This window comes from Rhinolophus sinicus, chromosome 2, assembly GCF_057876585.1.
Source record: "Rhinolophus sinicus isolate RSI-liver-muscle chromosome 2, RSI-T2T, whole genome shotgun sequence".
Classification (NCBI taxonomy): Eukaryota; Metazoa; Chordata; class Mammalia; order Chiroptera; family Rhinolophidae; genus Rhinolophus; species Rhinolophus sinicus.
This window is the reverse complement of record NC_142502.1, coordinates 5,532,647-5,552,730: the sequence shown is the minus strand read 5'-3', so window position 1 is coordinate 5,552,730 and position 20,084 is coordinate 5,532,647. Positions and strand designations below refer to the sequence as shown.

The window sequence follows — 20,084 nt, the reverse complement described above, 5'->3', positions numbered from 1 at the left end:
AAGGTGAAATCCCACCTCATGAAACACACATCCCAGTGGGACAACTTGTGTGAGCCATCCTGGTGCTCATGGACCTACTGTATACAGTAAACCCATGAAATTAACTATGTTAAAAAAGCAAACTTGTTTCTTTCTTCATACAAGCAAGAGACATTATTTGCCATGGAGTTCAAAAGAAAAGGATAGCTATGGAATTAGCAATTTAAAAAGAAGCAGGAAAAATAACAGGTCTGAAAAATACTGGATTGCTCTGTTGGTGAGAAAGGGGTGGTGGCGATAGCAAAAGACTATAATCCAACATGTTTCTCTGTAGTAAGTAGCAAGTGGTAGAAATGTGTGATCATACAACAGACCTAAGTGGTTGGCATCTCCTGTCACTGAAGATGGGCTATATTTTACTGAGATACAGTATTTCTTACTGACAGGAGGAGACTGGATTAAGCAAAGGAATTAAAGCTATGGTTCTACTTTACTAGAATAAATGGACATATCAAAATACTGGAGCTGTGAAAGTAGTATTGATAAAAACAAAACAGTAATAGATGCCATCACTCTCATTTTCATGGAGGGGAATCCTATATGACCACTTTGAAATATGTTGCCTACTACCTGTGGAAACTTCTAGTTCCCGGTACCCTTGGTCCGTCTTTTCCCAAGATGATACGCGTATTTCTTCGTTAAACATGAGACCAAAATTTCAGTGATTTTACTATGAAAGAGTTAATGTAGTGAAAGAATATTATCAAATGATTCAACGACTTTTTACAGAGAGGTGACTTCACAGCCATCAGCTAGAAATCAAAGAGTTCTGGCTAGCTCTTTATCATCAGAAGACTTATATTGGCACCAGAAGTCCACACAACAAACAGCTTTTATAAATAACTACTCAGGCAGAAGTATCACTCACTAAGCCTTGTCTTTCATTCTTTACAACAATAAAGAAAATGCATGGCAAAAAGCAGCAATCTATAAAGATGGGCAAATCATACGGCCTGAGCCATCACTTTAGATTAAAAGGTTTGCTATAGCGGATCAGTGAGTCTGTGAAAGGCAGAACCTCGCAAAGGCGCATGCACACTTTTTCCTTGCACTTACACAATACAGATGGATACTTTCAGACCCATGGAGAGATCTGTGTATTAGATTCATGTGAACATCCAAAAAGAGACATCGGCGGCACTCAGTCCTCAGTGCGTTGTCTCAAACAATGACGCTGATCTGAAAACCTGTGCCCAGCGGATCACACCCGAGTCCGTGTGCACTGTCTTCTTCCCCACTCAGAATGTGAGCTCTGGGTACATCAGAGCACAACACTAACTCGTCCCTACACTCTCTCATCCATCACTCAATGGCAGGACCAGGTAAAGTCCCCTGTGGTCCACATTTGTGAGCTGTCCCCACCTAATTGGTGCTTTCAAAAGACTGAATAGAGTTAAAGGGTCCTCTGAGCAAGTCCTTGTAGAAAAAATAAATAAATAAATATAACGCGCGTTTTTTTTTTTTTTTTTTTTGCCTTATTGAAACTTCCTTTCAGTCCAAATGGTTCCCAATCACCACAGGTCATTAAAAACCCAAAGATGAATCCTAATTTCTGATGTGTTACTCTAAAAGGAGTAGCACATTGCCTAACACAATATAAGGGGAGAAAAACAGACATGATTTAGGGATGGAAGTCCATGAAAATGTTAAATTCTAAGAAAACAGCCATAGGAGGTTTGTCCCGTGGCGTTCCTCATCAGGAACGACGGCCACCAGAACAGCCACTATTCCAGCAGGGCCCTCAGCATGTGATGGGAGTCACAACATTTACCAAGAAGTCAGTAAGTGCACAGATAAGTAGTCAAATAAAGTCAAATAAAGCCCCAACTCCAAACCAGAGTGAGCAGAAGGTAATTTTGAGAGTAGGAAGTCTCGGCACTATGGACCGAAGACCTAGCTCCTGTTTTTTCCTGAGCAAAACAGGAAGCTCTGGATCTATAGACTTTTGTCCATGTGAGCTGGGAAGAGGAAGGACAATGACGATGGCTACTAGACATTGTTTCGTATAATATATGTCAGGCACCCTTCTAAGCTCTGGTCGGATGTAGCTGGCACCAACTCTATGAGGTTGGGAATTTCATGATCTCTGTATATATATACAAAGAGACCAAGCACATTACGGTAATCAGTGCTTCTCAAATTGTAATGTGCACTATTCGACTGAGGCCCCTGTGAAAATGCAGTGTCTGGTTCAGCAGGTTTGGGATGGGTCCGGAGAGTCTGCATTTCTGATAAACTCCCAAGTGCTGCTAAGGCGGCTGACCCACAGCCCACTCTCTGAACAGCCAAAGTCGATGGTCCAAATTCCTAGAGCTGGAAAGAAGCAAAGCTAGGATGGTCCACTCGGCCTGGCTCCAGAGCCCACGGTCATCCCCACTAAGCTCAGTACCTGGGTCACAGACACATCGCATCCCGGGGTACTGAGCACTGGGCGAAGGGCCGGAAACAAATGCCTGTCACCTTTTCCTATAGCACTTTCCAGCAACAGCAAACATCTATGTAGTGCCTGCTGCATACCAGGCACTGTGGTAAACACTTGGGATATAAAATACTATTCCTGGGCTCAAGGGATTTTCATTTAAAGCACTAGACAAATGAGGGGCCATTTGATTCCCTTCTTGCAAGAAGCAAACTACAACTCCACTGATTGCGTGTTTTGATTAGTTTAATTATCATGCACAGAAAAGAATTTTTAAAGAATCAGAGTGTAATAACATACCTCTAACTCCAAAGGTAGTCAATTTAATTTAATCTTTGGGGATTGAGGAAGAACACCTAAGATTTTGCAGAGCATCAGAGGTATGATTTGGAAAATTAATTATAGTGCAATAGGTTCAGAAGGTGTAGGAGGTTGTACCTGATTCCACAGAATTACCTAGAAAGTGATTTTAAAAAGAAGGTACTGACAGTTTGTTTACTTGGCATGAGGATTTCAATTTCTTGTATAAAAATTGACATTTTGCTAATTCCCATTCTCATTATGTAGGTGGAACAAAGATTCCTGAATTTTGTGTAAATTTCTTGGAAGCTACCGTTCATACAAAATAACACCTTCACTAAATTTCACTAAATTTCCATCAGTCTTTATTTATTCAGAACAAATTTAGAAAATTTGAAAGGAGTTTATTATAGGCAGTCAATTTCTACGAAAAAAACATGTAATTTTTTCTTTATCTTTCTTCCAACAAAATCAAGAAAACGGAACCCTGCAGCCAGCCTGCACGCTGGCACTCTGCAGGAATTAGTAAGCTCAGACCCCTCCCGAGAGGACCTCACCAGCTGCAAATCTCCTGCCCGCGCCCCCTCTCTCCTGTCAGTGCACATCTCCCCATACTGGCACATGTCCAGTGTCCTCCGAAAGCCCTCGGGGCTCCAAGAGGGAACCATGTGAAAGCTTTACTTTGTGGGCCTCCAGGAGCAGGCCGCCCGTGCACTGCGAGTGGCAGAGCCCTTCACTGACAGAGCACAGTCGGGCAGGCCTCCCTTAGTCTAGGGGCTACTGCTCCCTCCCTTTTAATCACAACATTATTCATAAGGCGCCCCTGGCAAGCACCACCCTTCACTTCAACAACCCACATTGTCACTTCCCATCACTCTCCCCCACAGTTCATTTTTAACTGCTTATATTTTAAGACAGAGAGAGAGAGAGAGAGAGAGAGAGAGAGAGAGAGAGAGAGAGAGAGAGAGAGAGAGAGAACAACTTCTAACAGTCACAAAAGCCAAGAGAAACTGACTGAACAAGGCACAGAGGGGACCAGCCTCGGTGCATCCTCCGTCTTTCGGCCGGAGGCCCACTCTCCACCCGGCCAGCACGGAGTCACCCAGGGACGGGGCTGTCCACTCATGCAGGGGCTGGGGGTTTCTCTCCATAGGCTGTATCACACGGAGAAGTAAACTCTGGAAGTTTTTCAGCACTATTTGACTACATATCTCTTCTCCTTTTCCAAGTGTTTAAGAAAGAAAATGGAAGATGTGGGGACACTTCCTGAAACACCAGGAAAGAGACATGTGACTGGAAGTTACCATGGTCACCGAAAGCTCTGGCATCCGGAGCCCCCACAGCAGGATCCAGGCGTGGCTGCCACTGCCTGAAAACTACAAGCTCATCCACCTGAGAGCGTGCCCAGCCTCTTCCCACGTCCTCCAACAGCCCCGCACAAATCCTCCTGTCTCACAGACTACCAAGAATGCCTGTCTTTGCCTCTCCCTTGTCCAAATCCCCACATCACTTTGACTTACTGCTCTTTCAGAACTCACTCCATTTTATTTGTACGTGTGCACCTTCTAAACCATGAGCTAACCGAGGGCCTGGGTCTTCGCAGTCATGTTGGCACCTCGGTTGCCAGCTTATCATCCATGAGGAGCTCTCCAAAGTTCTGACACACGCTGCAGCGCGGACGGAGCATGAAGCCATCATGCGAAGTGAAATAAGCCCCCAAAAGAGCAACACATTGTGCGCCTACGCATAAGAGGTCTCTCCCGCCGTCCAATAGAGACGGAAGTTAAATGGGGATCCAGGGGCTGGGGGGAGGGGCCGACGGGAGGGGGGCTGTTGTCCAGTGGGTACAGTTTGCTTTGCAATGTGGAAAAGCGCTGGAGACAGGTTGCACAACAGTACGAATGTTTAACGCCCCTGAACTGTACACCTAGAAATGATTAATTTGGTTTACGCTATGCATTTTCCCCACAATAATTAAAAAAAGAACAACGCAGAAGGTGGGCTGATAGCAACGAATGAGGAAACGATTTCTCTGACACACACACTGGTCTGTGTAGAGCGCCTGGGTATCTGAAACCGCCCCGCGCCGGACTCCTGAGTCCTTAGGGTTAGAATTGCTGCTTATACTGGGCGTACCGCATGGCACAGTACACTCTGCGACCCACCTGCGATGATTAGCCTTTCCCCTCCATATGTCATAATCAAGAGTTACAGAGTTGTACAGGCTCTGCTCTATATGTTAAAGAAAACGTATCAGCACTGTGACAATACATCCAGCACCAGCCAAGCTCCAGGAGGTTCAAGTGTATGAGGTTTCCCTGCAGCTGACAAGCACACCCTCCAAGTGGTACGCAAACATGGGACAGGTCATCACACGGCAGTGCATATAAAGCACAACGAACAGGAAGGAGCAGTTCATTCTGCTTTTGGACTAGTGTTGAGACTTCTTAAAAATGAAAATAGGGCTACTTCCCCCTCCCTCAAAAGCCCACCCAAAATATGTCAGGCTGGAAAAATTCCCACCACTGTGCAATATCATTTTCTATGTTTTCACTTAATATTGAAAGGGCGTATTATTGCAAAAATGTCTTTGTTGGAGAAAAAAGTTGTGTTCTTGGCAGAATCATAACGTGCTTTTAAGAATTTGAGTGATAGCAAATTTAAGTTGCTCTAGCATGACTGCCAAAATTTTGTCATTTAAGGGAAGGTTTACATAAGAGGCTCTCCTTACATCTGTCCAATACCCCCCAAAATTCACACCCTCTGGCTTAAAGTCATTAGCATGTGTAATACAAATTTTCAAGTACTTGAGATGTGGTTTTAGATAAAATGAGAAATAAGTCTGAAGCTTATCATTTTATTTCATTAGTAGGCCTCCATGACTGATTGTATTTGTCAGGTGTTAACTAATTTATAATCCCAGAATAATTTTGCCTCGTACTACGTTTGACTACAGGCAAAAAAAAATTGCTGATGAAAACATATTTTCTAAGAATCATGATGTGTCTATACTGCATATTCAGAGCTCAAGCCTTAAAAGCAATTTCATTTATTTTTTAATAGCCTTTATTTCTTAGAGCAGTTTTAGGTTCACAGCAAAACTGAGCAAAAAGTACAGAGGGTCCCCATATACCCTGTTCCCTAACATGCACACAGCTCCATTAGCAACATCCCACACCAGAGCAGTACAGATTGTACATTGACATACACTGACATACTATTATCACTCAAAGTTGATAGTTATATTAGGGTTCACTCTTGGTGTTGGGATTTGGCAAATCCATAATGACACGTAGCCACCATTATAGTATCATGCAGAATAATTTTTTTGTTTGTTTTGTCTTTTGGGTTTTTGTTGTTGTTGTTTTTTGTCCTAAAAATACCTCTGTGCTCTGACTATTCATCCTTCTCTCCCCACTAATCTCTGGTAACCATGGTTTTTTTTATGTCCCCACCATTTTCTTTTTTCCAGAATGTCATATAGTTGGAATCACATAGTATACAGACTTCTCAAATTGGCTTTTTTCACTTAGTAATAGGCTCTTAGGTTTCCTCCATGTCTTTTCATGGCTTGATAGCTCATTTCTTTTTAGCACTGAATAATGTTTTATTTCTGGATGTACCACAGCTTTTCTATTCACCTACTGAGGGATACTGTGGCTGCTTCCAAGTTTGGGCAATTATGCATAAAGCTGCCATAAACATATGTGTGCAGTAATTGTGTAGACATGCATTTTCAATTCATTTGAGTAAACACCAAGGAACACAACTGCTGTATTGTATGGTAAAAGTAGGTTTAATTTTGTAAGAAACTGTTAAACTGTCTTCCGAAGAGGCTGCGCTATTTTTCATTCACACCAACAATGAGTGAGAGTTCCTGTTGCTCCACATCATCACCAATATCTGGTGTTGTCAGTGTTTTGAATTTTGGCCAATCTAATAAGTGTGTAGTGGTAGCTCATTGTTTTAATCTGCAATTTCCTATTGACATACATATGATATTGAGAATCTTTTCATATGCTTACTTGATACCTGTATATATTCTTTGGTGAGGTGTCTGTTCACATCTTCTGCTTATCTTTTAACTGGGTTGTTCATTTTATTGATGCGTTTTAAGAGTTCTTTGTATATTTTTGGATAACAATCCTTCATCAGATGTGTCTTTTGCAAATATTTTCTTGCAATTTGTGGCTTGTCTTTCACAGAGGAGAAACCATTCCATTCAATGAAGTCCAGCTTATTATTTATTTCACGGATCATGACTTGGATGTTGCATCTAAAAAGTCATCACCATACTCAAGGTCATCTAGGTTTTCTCCTATGTTATATTCTAGGAGTTTCATAGCTCTGTGTTTTACATTTAGGTATATGACCTATTTTGAGTTAATTTTTGTGAAGAGCATGAGTCTATGTCTACATTCAGCTGATCCAGCACGATTTGTTGAACAGACAATCTGTTCTCTACCATATTGTCTTTTCTCCTTTGTCAAAGATCAGCTGACCACATTTAGTGGGTTTATTTCTGGGCTTTATATTTTATTCCATTTATCTATTTGTCTATTCTTTCACCAATATGACACTGGCTTGATTATTGTAGCTTTATAGTGGGTCTATTAATTGTCTGACTTTGTTTTTCTACTTCAATATTGTGTTGCCTGTTCCGAGTTATGCCTCCCTGTGTAAACTTTAGAATCAGTTTATCAATATGCACACAATAACTTGCTGAGGTTTTCATTGGAATCATTTAGATCACGTTGGGAAGTAGACATTTTGATAATATTGAGTCTTCTTCTCCACAAACATGGAATGTCTCTCCATTTATTTATTTATTAGGTTGGTGCAAAAGTAATGGTGGTTTAAAAGGTTAAAAATAAATGCAAAAACCACAATTACTTTTGCACCAACCTAATAGTTCTCTGCTTTCTTTCATCAAAGTTATGTAACTTTCCGCATGGAGATCCTGTACACATTTTACCAATTTTATATCTGAATTTTTCATTTTGGGGGTGCTGATGTAAATGGAATTGTGTTTTTTATCTCAAATCATCCTTGTTCATTGCTGGTACATAAAATAAAATAAAATAAAATAAAAAATTGGCTTTTGTATATTAACCTTGCATCCTACACCCTTGATATTAGTTCCAGGAGTTTTTTTGTCTATTCTTTTAGATTTTCTACTTAGAAAATCATGTCATCTGTGAACAAAGACAGCTTACATCTTCTTCCCAATCTGTATTCCTTTTACTTCTTTTTCTTGCCTTATTGCATTAGCTAGGACTTCTACTACAATGTTGAAAAGGAGTGGTACAGGTCATATGTTTTTAATTTTCTTCAAATTTGTATAATTTTAATTTTTTTCTACTTTATGTTTTTGAGTTACATTTCAATAATTTCCCCCAGCATGTAATGTTTCATCAAAAGCAGTCCCTTTCATTTAGGAAGAATATTTCTATTTTACAGTAAAACGTTCTTCAATACGAATAAAATGCTTTTTTAGTAAGCTAGGGCCTTAAGACTTGAAAGAACTAGATAAAGTTAACAAAAGTTTTATTTTTAAAAACCAAAAACTTGTGAAAATATAGTATACCATGCGATGTAAAAGTTGAGTTGTAAATTTTGACTGAAATTTACTATTAACATGATTCTTCAAATGACCTATTGTCAGACTGTGTCTACTTTATAACCAAAATGTCTAGAGGAGATGTAAAAAACTTATTCATTGCTTCTGACATCTATGTTTAGAGGAGTACAGACCAGTGGGTACCTCAAACACAAGCTCTGGAGTGAGACAACCCTTGGTAAAGTCTTACCTTTTCTGAATGAGTTCCTCAAATGGTCTGATGCTATTTCCCATCTTTAAGGAGGATAGTCCTATTGTCTACTTCATGGGGCTTGTACAGCAATAAATAAGGCATCCCATAGAAGCAGCACTCAGTACAGTGTCAGGTTCATGGCAGCACCCACAGGCGGTGACTATTATTACAACCATTAGTTCCTGATGTTAGAGGGTAATGGTATTTCTATCATTTGCAAAACCAGTCATGCTGCACCCATGCTGGCCTCCTGCAGTTTATTTACAAGCAGCCGAGGTGAAACCTCCCTGAGTCAGACCATTTCACTCCATCACTCAAAACTCCCCCAGTGGTTCCCTTCTCAGCAGGGTAAAATCTAGGGCATACAAGACCCTCCACAACCAGCCTCCAGCCTGACCCCTCTCTGACTTGCCCTCCTCCCATTTCACTCCCCCCACCCCAGCGATGCTGCCTCTTTGTGTTCCAAGCATGGGCCTGCCTTGCATCCACAGGCTGATGCCCTTCTTTGCCTGAGATCCCTGAATGGAAGCTCTCCTCAAATGTGACTTCATCAGACAGGCCTTCTTACCGCCCTATACAAAGGATCAACCCTTCTTCACTCTCTCTTCCCTTTATTCTGCTAAACTGCTCACCAGAGGACAATTATAGTTAACATTTCTTTATTATCTTCTTCCCAAGTAGAATGAGATTCACTTGGGTAGGCATTCTTTCTGTTTCTATTTCCTGCTACATCCCAGCATCTAGAATCATGCCTGGCACAGAGTGGGGATTCACTGTTTGTTTCAGAGGTTGAGTCACCGTATGACAAACATTAGACACTTTTCCTATTTTTCTTCGAGGTCCAATAGCTGCATCTCATCTGAGGGTCAGGAGGTCATAAATGGTGGTGCCACATTAAGGGCACACAAACATAACACGTGACCTTAGTTCACCCGTAGGTACCATGGAGCCCGGGAGTAGCCTACACAATGTTCTTATTCAAATGTTTATAAAACAACTTACACTTTCACCATGTTTTTTTTTTTTTTTTTTTTTTTTTTTTAAATTAAATTTATTGGGGTGACAATTGTTAGTAAAATTACATAGATTTCAGGTGTACAATTCTGTATTACATCATCTATAAATCCCATTGTGTGTTCACCACCCAGAGTCAGTTCTCCTTCCATCACCATATATCCGATCCCCCTTACCCTCATCTCCCACCCCCCACCCCCCGCCCCCGTTACCCTCTGGCAACCACTAAACTATTGTCTGTGTCTATGAGTTTCTGTTTCTCATTTGTTTGTTTTAAACAATGTAAGTTCTTGCTATTTGGGACAGTGCTACTCAAAGCCTGGCTCCTGGAAGCACATTTTCAGGGTGACCTGGGAGCTTGTTAGAAATGCAGATCCCAGCCTTGACCCCAGGCTGACTGGGCGGGGCCCAGCCCTCAGGTGACTCTGACGCACTGTAGCTCGAGAACCACTGCTCTAGAGAAGGCTTCTAAGGCTCAGGTCAGTTCTTTGACTTCCTCTCAGAAATCATAACACAACACGCCTGAACAGAATAATTGACTATTAATGTCTACCATGAGATCGCCCCTCATATTGGCCACTAATCCTCTCCCTTCTATAAATACCCGGAAAACATGTTGTCAGGTTTCAGAAGGTCTGATTTGTTTCAGCTACTTTTGTGGTTACAGCCCAGCTATTCACACTTGAGGACCCTCCCACATTCAGACATCACCTAACGTCTTCTGTAATTTGAGCATCCTGGAAACACGAAGAAAGTGGGTTTATTTCTCTTAAATTTCTATATTTAAGGCAGAGGTTTTTAAACATTTTGTAACCAGGGATTTTTTTCCCCAAATGAAACGTATTTTGGGTGCATAATATGCAACAATGGTAAATGTGGGCCGCTCTGGCTGCTATGCACTGACTTGGTCCGTCCCCATATCTCCCCACCTGCCCGCCAGCCTGCCCCACCTGGTAGAGGGCACAGACGGAAGGCTGGGGAACCTTGGCTGTAGGGCAGACTTTTCAGAGTGTGATCGGCCCAAGGACCTCTACTCCCGGCCAACTGAATCGCAAGTCTGGGTCCTAGAATGAGAGGGGACAGGCACCCACAGACAGTTCTTCCACACACTGGAGTCCATGAATCACTGCCCTAGGAACTCTAACCTGCCATTTTTATTAAAGGAAAATGATCACATAAGCACGGCATTTGCCCAAGGTCATTCCTAATTATGCCATTCAAGGTATTACATTCATTCAAACAGTAAAATTACCAAGACATTTTAAAAGGTGAAGTCCATTTTCTCTAAATAATTTTAAATAAAGCATTAGTTCTTAAAGTTAAATACAGAAAAATTCTGATAAAAAGGCTTACTACATTTATAATTTTAAGTAATTTAGTAAACATTTATCACTGCTTTTCTAGGAGAGTTGAGGGAAAACTACAGTAAACTGGATGAATATCCTGTCCTTAATGAGATAAAGTACATGCAAAAAACCAGACTACAAATCCTGGACTTACCCATTCCTCCATTTAGACAGCTGTGTTTTTCTACTTTTTCACTTGTCCCTAGAAAATAAATTTTCCTTTTTTTTTCTCAATCTCATCTATGCTTTAAATCATATATATACAGATATACATATATACGTATATACGTATATATGTATATACATATATATGTGCATGTGTGTATATATATATATATATATACACACACACACACATACATACATATATATGTCATTCATAGTATTTTTGGTCTCCATGGTGCTGGTTCCAGAACTCTCTAAGGCTGTGAAAGCCGTACTAGCCTAGGACCGCCTATGTATGTCCTCACTTATTGTATGTCGGGGAGAAATAAGCTTCTACCTTGTAGAGTCATTGTTATTACTTTGTGTTTTCCATCACGCACAGTCAAAAATAATCCTTTGACTATTTCGACTGGAGAATAAAAGACTAAGGGAAACATATTAATACGGCCAGAATAACAAAGGGATCTCCATCCGTGCCAAAGACAAGCATTTTTGAAACGGGGCGTAGCGCAGTCAGAAGGAAGAACCTTTCACACAGTTTATGTTGTTGGCACTCTACTCGGTTTCCTTGGGACCTGCAAATGACTAAAATTACCTCTAAAGTTCTTTTCTGCTCTTTAGATTTTTCTCTACATCATCAGAAATACAATCAACAAAATGTATTCTAAGAAAATAAGAAACAGAAGAAAAGCAAAGCAAAAGTTGAGAGATATGTAGATGTACCTTCATGACATATTAGACCCCAGCACAGACCATCAAACGTCCCCACCAATCCCAGCTCCTCAAAAAAACCCACTCGTCATCTTCACACTTTCTCCAACTCTTATGTCTCCAGCCCTTCTTAATATGAAAACCCTGTACTTACTAAGTTTGTTGTGTGTCTTATATGGACCACTTCAAACTTTATACCTAAGAAGCTCCTTCTAGTGATGTCTTCTTCTAATGGTTCAGAACTCATCGTGAACTGAGTACATACCTAGAGAAGCCTTTCTCCAATCAGACTTTAGTACACACAGCACTTTATCAGCGATAAGCAGTCATTGTAAGTACCTGGCTTTCCAGCAGGTGGGGCGGCATTCTCTCTGTCATCGTGCAGAATAACAGCCAGGCCCACGGAGTCGGTGGGGAGGACGGAGCTGCTGAAGTCCACACGAGTCAAGCTCTCAGGCTCCCTGGCGGAGCCCCTCACGGTGTTCTGTGGGTTGTTCCCACCAGCTGTGCTCACAGCTGGGCCTCTTGTCCCAGGTCTCAGCACAACGTGGACGATGCTTTGCTGATCCAGGTCACAGCTCTGTGTGGACACAAAGGAAAACGTACAACAACATGTAAGCATGGAGACGCACAGTGGAGTGGCACTGCCTCCAGTTCTAGAGTGTGCAAACGCTTCTAAACTCCGTCTGTGAACGGTGTCCGCGTGCAGTCACTGAACGCAAAGGAAAGCGACATGCAAAGGTTCAGGTGGGGCACTCACCCGCAGGGCCACAGCACTCACGCACGTGCCCGTCACACGAGCAACAGGAAACGGGGCCACAAATGGAAATGTGGGGTAAATGGGACACAGCAACAAAAAAGGAAAGTAACAGTCAAAGGGACATGAACCCTCGTGGACAAAAAAAACAAAACACACACACACAAAAATGCACTATGCTGCATACACAAGCACAGTGAAAAGTAAAATTCTTTTAAAACTATTTTGCTTCAGAAGTGAGATGTCCTTATAATTCTCAATTTTAAATACTTGCATTCATGCCTGTGTTTAAAAAGCACAGGGGGATGGTTACTGTCAATTACAGGGTAGGCATTTTACTCTAGAATTTAAAATAAGTGTGTTTATGGCAGGCTCCACACACCCCCCACGACACTAGTGAACACGTCCCTCCCACCCCTCCCCAAACCCATGGGGAAACTGGTGAACAACACACTCATGCCACCGCAGGAGCCAGGCCCCATTTTGACCAGTTTCACAGGTAAGAACAGCGCACATTTACCAAAATGTTCTGCATCTATACAGCGATGCAGATGAACAGGAGACTTTCTGATTGCGTAGAATTAAAGGTAGAAGTAAAATTATTTGCTAGGACAAAACTAGACTGCCTTACCTCAAATCCCAGTTTGGGAATCCACTAGACAAAGACGGTCACTCGTGAGCCTGGCACCATCCTCCCAGGGAGTGGGGACCTCGCTCTCTCAACACATTTCCAAATCTCAATGTCTTCAATCTACCTGCTGCCATTCTCTCTTGTTTTAGGAATGTTTAAAGACCCCCCCCCCCCGCCCCGCAAATCACAATGAGAACTTTACAAACAATGCATGGTGCCCCCACACCCACCCACTACTCCCCTGCCTTCTTATCACACTAGTGAGACTGGTGTGGCAGTGGCTGCTGTCTGCCTCCTCCCCTCCGCTAGGTCACTGGGACACCCTCTGGGACTAAGTGCCATTCTCACTGGTTTCTGGGGGCCTGAGAGACTGGAGGACAAGGCGACAACTCCAGCCTTACATCAAGAGTATATCAGGGCCATAAGTACCTATGCTTTCTTCTATGAAATTTGTTGTTTCAGGTCTTGTATATAGGTCTTTGATCCATTTTGAGTTAAGTTTGACATGTGGTGACAGATAGCAGTCTACTTTCATTCTTTTGCATGTGGCTCTCCAATTTTCCAACTACCATTTATTGAAGAGGCTTTCTTTTCTCTGTTGTGTGGTTTTGGGTCCTATGTCGAAAATTATCTGCCCACATTATACAAGTATGTGGGTTTATTTCTGGGTTTTCAGTTCTAGTTCATCAGTCTGTGTGTGTTTTTCTGCCAATACTGTGCTATTTTGATTATTGTAGCCTTGTAGTACAAATTGAACTCGGGGAGTGTGATACCTCCAGCCTTGTTCTTTTTTCTTATGATTGCTTTGGCTATTCAGGGTCTTTTGTGATTCCGTACAAATCTGGTGATTTTTTGTTCTATTTCTTTAAAAAATGCCATTGGGATTTTGATGGGGATTGCATTAAATCTGTATATTGCTTGGGGTAATATGACCATATTAACTATGTTGATTCTTCCAACCCATGAATGCAGAATATCTTTCCATTTCTTTGTGTCTTCTTCAATTTCTTTTAATAATGTCTTACAGTGTATAGGTCCTTCACATCCTTGGTTAAGTTTATTCCTAGGTATTTTAGTATTTTTGTTGCAATTGCAAAAGGAATTGTTTTTTTCATTTCTTTTTCTGAAATTTCATTGTTAGTGTATAGGAATGCAATGGGTTTTTGTACATTGATTTTTGTATTCTGCAACTTTACTGTATTCATTTATTGTTTCTAATAGTTTTTTGGTGGAATCCTTAGGGTTTTCTATATAAAGAATCATGTAGTCTGCAAAAAGTGACAATTTTACTTCTTCGTTCCCAGTCTGGACGCTTTTTATTTCTTTCTCTTGCTTGATTGCTCTGGAGAGGACTTCATGGGTACTAAACTTATGGACCTTGGATTCAGAGAGGATTTTATGAATTTGACCAGAGGGCAAGGGAAGTAAAAGCAAAAACAAATGAATGGGACTATATCAAACTAAAAAATTTCTGCACAGCAAGAGAAACAATCAACAAGACTAAGAGGCAACCAAGCAAATGGGAGAAGATATTTGCAAACAATACCTCCGATAAGGGGCTAATATCTGAAAAACATAAAGAACTTGTACAACTCAACAATAAAACAAACAATCCAGTTAAAAAAACGGGCAGAGGACCTGGACAGATATTACTCCCAGGAAGACATACAGATAGGCAACAGATATATGAAAAGATGCTGAACTTCACTAGCTATTGGAAAATTCAGATCAAAACCACAATGAGGTATCATCTCAGACCTCGTAGAATGGCTGCCAAGAAAACAATAACATGTCGAAAAGGTTGTGGAGAAAAGGGAACCCTCATACACTACTGGAATGTAAATTAGTACATTCCATAGCAGCCACTATGGAAAAGAGCATGGAGTGTCCTCAAAACATTAAGACTAGAATTACCATATCACTGGGCAATTCCTCTCTTGGGTATCTACCCCAAAAATCTGAAAAAATTTATACGTGAAGATGTATGTGCTCCGATGTTCCCTGCAGCATTATTCACAGTGGCCAAGATGTGGAAATAACCAAAGTGTCCTTCGATAGATGATTGGATAAAGAAGTTGTGGGATATATACACAATGGAATACTGTTCTGCCGTAAGATGAAACAGTGCCTTTGTGAAAACATGGATGGACCATGAGATGATCCTGCTAAGTGAAATAGACAGAAAAAGCCAAGGACCATATGACTTCACTCATATGTGGGATATAAAACAAAGCAACAAATGAACAAGACAAAGAAACAGACACTCATAGACACAGACAATAGTCTAGTGGTTCCCAGAGAGGAAGGGGGGAGGGGGATGGTAGAAGACGGAAAAGAGAGTTAAATATACGATGATGGCAGGAGAACTGACTCTGGGTGGTGAGCACACTATGCAATATATAGATGACGTATCATAGAAATGTACATTTGAAACCTATATAATTTTACTAACCAATGTCACCCCAATAAATTTTAAAAAAGAATGTGTTAAGGACACCTACATAGGAGGCATGTTTTGGAAGCTGGTAAGACAGCCTGGATATCCTGTGCCCTGTGCCCAGGAGCTAAAGAATTACACAGGACAGGCCAGGATGGACAGGTTTATTGGGGCGTGCCCCACTCCAGGTGAGGGGAAACCATCTTACATGCCTGCCCCAGGGCAGGCAAAGGTCTCTTCCAAGAGCCAACACGCCTGGGGCACCGGGGAGGTTCAGTCGGAGGGGATTTACAGGAGGCGGTCTCTGCTCTGGCCCCATCTAGCGGGCTCAGGGTCCAGCAGCCTCACTTCATGGGACAGTGTCTCCTCCATAGCACCTCTTCTCCACAGCGTGCCCCAGACTTCTGCACATCGACAAGCTTGTCCCCTGCCACGTGCCCTCACAGCTCTGCGTCTCTCCCCAGGCCAGCTCCTACTTGGCAGTAGGCACCGGTTAGTCAGCCATGCTCGGCCCCCAGTTCTGCCCCTAGGTGGCTTCCCTATTTCTGTCAACGCACCACCATCCCCCACATGGCGCAGGTGGCAGCCCCGGCGCCCACAACTCTGATTACCCGCCCATGTTTTCTGAGAGCACCGACAGAATCACCATCTTAAGATGGGCTCCTCCTTCCTACTGTCACACCAGCAAGGTGCCAAGAGTGACTGATTCTGACTCAGAAATACACTACACATCTTCCGCTCCTTTCCAGCCCAACTGTCACCTCTCCGTTTTAGGACCCCATCTGTACAACAACTCCCTGACCTCCTGTCTCATCCTGCAATCCATTCCGTATAAGAATCGGTGGCATGTGCCACATAACCGTTCCAACGTGTCCCCCTAATACTTACTAAACAGACCTAACACCTCAGCATTGTCTTCTAATGAGTGTGCTTAGACTTGTCTCCTTTCTAGATCAACTGTCCTAGGATTTTCAGCTCCTTCACCTCTGTGCCATTGTGTACGTGGCAGGTTAGACTGTTCTTCAAAAGCATGCCCTCATCTCCACTCCTCCCGCCCTTGACTTTATTAGCAGATGTGCTTGAACCAGGGCCTTGGAATGCATGCACAACACTACCCTGTCCATCAGAGCACCCTGGCTGGTCCGCGCCTCCTCAGCCAGGGCCCCAAAATGCACATCTGGCACAGACCTGAGCCCGCGCCCAGGTGAGCTGTTCCCACTGCTTGAGCAAGCCGTCCTGCTGAAAGCAGGCTGCGGCCCAGACCCCCAGCTGCCCTGGAGACACGTGGCAAAGAGATGCTGATTATGGATGGCTCCGAGGTGTTGTGGTTATTCATGAAGCAGTAATGGCTGACAATATTCTATTTTCCATTCCAATTGGACTAAGGCATCCCATCATTACATGTGGCCACACCCGTGTTCAGCCAGCATGCTAGAAACTGCCACAGCCGTCAGCCTGAACCATCCAAACAAACTGAATTCAGGACATGAGTGCACTCCAAGGCTGGCACGTGAGGACTCTCGCTTCCCCACGTCCTCCTTCAGGATTAGCATCCTAACACCTCCTGCGGCTTTTATCCACCCGTGTTCGTTTAAGGGCGGCCCAAGAACTCAGGCAGGTACAATTCCTCTCCATGTTTAGGGCTCAGGTGCTGCCTGAGAGCCTCCCAGATAAAAGCAGTGCTTTCTCTCCCATCTGGACCCTAAGTATCTCCGCCCGCCATGCTCTTCTCACTGCAGTGGTCAGACCCTGGGCAGTATGTATGCAATATCTGACCTTCTGACTTCATTCAGAAGTTCTGGAGAGCAGAGGTGGGGTCACATGTCTGGTTGTATTTACCAAATGCCTCACACAGAGCTTCAAAACTACCAGATGCAGAAAAGAGGTCTATGAATTGAAAAGGTGAATGACTGGGGGTGGGAGAGGCAAGAATATATAAATGAATAAATATAAACAGTCGTAAGTTCAATACCTAAGGTGCTTCATGGAAGACCGTGGAAGAAAGAATGTGGAATTTAAAGCCAGAGATGTAATTTATTAGCCACATGATTTTGGGCAAATTACTTTTCTTCCCTAAGTTTCAGTTTCGACATCTGTCATGGGCAATAATAGTATGAATTGGAAGACTGCTCTGGAGAGTTAAGGAAACATACAGAGGGCAGACCCTGACCCCAGGATTAACTCAATGCAGGGCTGTTAGTATCATCACCAACGTGCAGGAGTTTTGAAAACTAAAGAGGATGGGTCCCTTACTTGCACATTAATAAAGACTCAAAATCCTATTCGGTGGCTCCACTCACACAATCATATATGGAGCAGGTACAAAGAAGGAATTAGCAGAATCTATACATGTGACAATTATTCTGGTAATAGTCCAGCTTTCTGTGAACTAAAAAATGGTAATATATAGTATATATAATACATACATATATATATATACACACACACATATATTTATGTATATATTATATATACTACATATACATATTACATATATGTACACACATACATAATATATATATACAAGTATTCTTAACTTTTAGACTTTGTAAAAATAAGTAATGCTACTCTAACAAAAACAAGCAAACAAACAAACCACTGGGGCTTGAAAAGTTATTGGAATGCTTTCCAAATACTTAAAGAAGGGTTAGACAATCTCTAAAACGATTAATAATGAGATGCAGAAACATGTAATAATGTCACATTACTAACAAAGAGTTTCATATGCGGTAACAATAGCAATTACATTAGTAATAAAAGTAAAATAAATGCATACTACTTTTGACCTCTAACTACCCTCTGGACTGTGCTACAAGGTCTTCCGATGTACTCAGTTGTTTCAAATCCCCACAGTCCCCTGAGGATGCGCTGTCACCGCCCGCCAGGGAGTGGGTGTAAAGCCAGGAGAACCGCACCTGGCGCAAGTAACTGCCTTGCGACGTGACTTGTTCTAGGTCGTGCCACGTCCACTCGACAGAAGACGAAGGTGAGCCACAGAGAAATTTGGGACAGATTCTAGGTCACCAGGTCCCGCGTGGGAAGCCAGGATGGGAACCCAGGCCGAGGCCTCCCCGACCCCCCCCCCACTCGCGACAGCTCCCCGTGGGGCAGCAGGCAGCGCAGGCCGAGGCTGCGGGGCGCGGTGACCAACAGGCTGCGGAAGCCACAGTGGCTGCGTCCTAGGGACACGGGGATGCTGAGGAGAGCAGCGGACTCCAGGAAAGTCAAACACTAGAGGGCGGCCACTGGGGCTGCGACAGCCTGAAGGCAACAAGGGAACATTCGGGAGAATTTCATGAAAACAAACAACGGCAGAAGTAAGAACCTGCGCCAGTTACAGGTAAATCGCGGGTCCGAGCGTGCGGAGTAACGAGAAGAGGGCGCCTTGGGCACCCAGGCCTCGCAGCCTGGAGGCGGTGCCCACGCGGGCTGTGTTCACGCCGCTCCCCTGCGCATCCCAGCACCCCAAGGCGACAGCACGTGTCGCCTGGCACTGCACTTACTTGTATGTGGTTCCCTCTATGACCAGACAGCTCCATCTTTAAGAAAAGATGCCGACTCCTTCGAAGGACGCAACTACAGTATCTGCTGTTGGGAGCTTGTTCTTAACCCTCGGTCCACCTACGTTTGCTGTGAGGCGCGTGGGTATTGAGGGGGTCACTGCCGAGGGGAGCAGACGTTTCCACCCAAACATGACACATGACCGGGCTCTGCAGCCATATTTTCTGTCTCTTAAGCCCAGTGCGCTTTCAAACATACCCACTTGGCCTCTCCACCTCCCTGAGTTCATGACACAAGTGACATGTTGGACAGGACCTCCCGCCAGTTCCATTTTATAAGCAAATGGATCAACCCACACGCATCAATATCTTCTGTGGTCTTTAAATTAGGCTGTTATCTTCAGTGTCTTCGATATTCTTCATTCATTTTTACCTCTAAGTCTGTGAAGCTCTACCTCATCAGACAAAACGCTTACGTCATTTCAGTTGGAAGGCTGTCATAGTTCCTATTGTGCATGAACTTTACATTTTAAGGTCGTACAGTCTCTGAGTTTCATTAAAATTTTTAATAGCACACAATTTTCCCCAGAGAAGCAATACCGTAATTAACCAAGAATTGTCAGATAAAAAAATTTCCTCCTAATCTAATGGTCACTGATGCTATCAGGTTTTAATTTTGAAAATAATTTCAATATTAAGGAGCTCTCTCCTAGATAATTTTGAAGACACACTTTTTAAAACAACTTAAATTTTCCTCCCTTTTTTTGTGCTGTTAACAATTCAGAAAGCTTATTACTTGCTTCTTCCGAAAATAACTTCTAACAAACATGTTTTTGTAAGCTGTCATGCGGGGTCTCAGCTCCCGCTCCCCACGTAAGAACGCAGGACATGGTGAGGCTGAAAAGGAACAACCCACAGAGCCAAAGATGGGGGAGTCATCCCACTATAGTCT

General features: G+C 42.8%; 1 protein-coding gene across 2 annotated transcripts in view; it reads right to left on the bottom strand.

Moving 5' to 3' along the window:
- The window catches only part of PRKN (parkin RBR E3 ubiquitin protein ligase), a 1,116,534-nt gene that overhangs the window by 734,727 nt on the left and 361,723 nt on the right, over window positions 1–20,084 (bottom strand). For both annotated transcript variants that reach the window (XM_074333793.2, XM_088795206.1), the window contains exon 3: window positions 12,147–12,387. In XM_074333793.2, coding sequence (XP_074189894.2) covers window positions 12,147–12,387 — 241 coding nt within the window. The remainder of the gene's footprint in view (window positions 1–12,146; window positions 12,388–20,084) is intronic.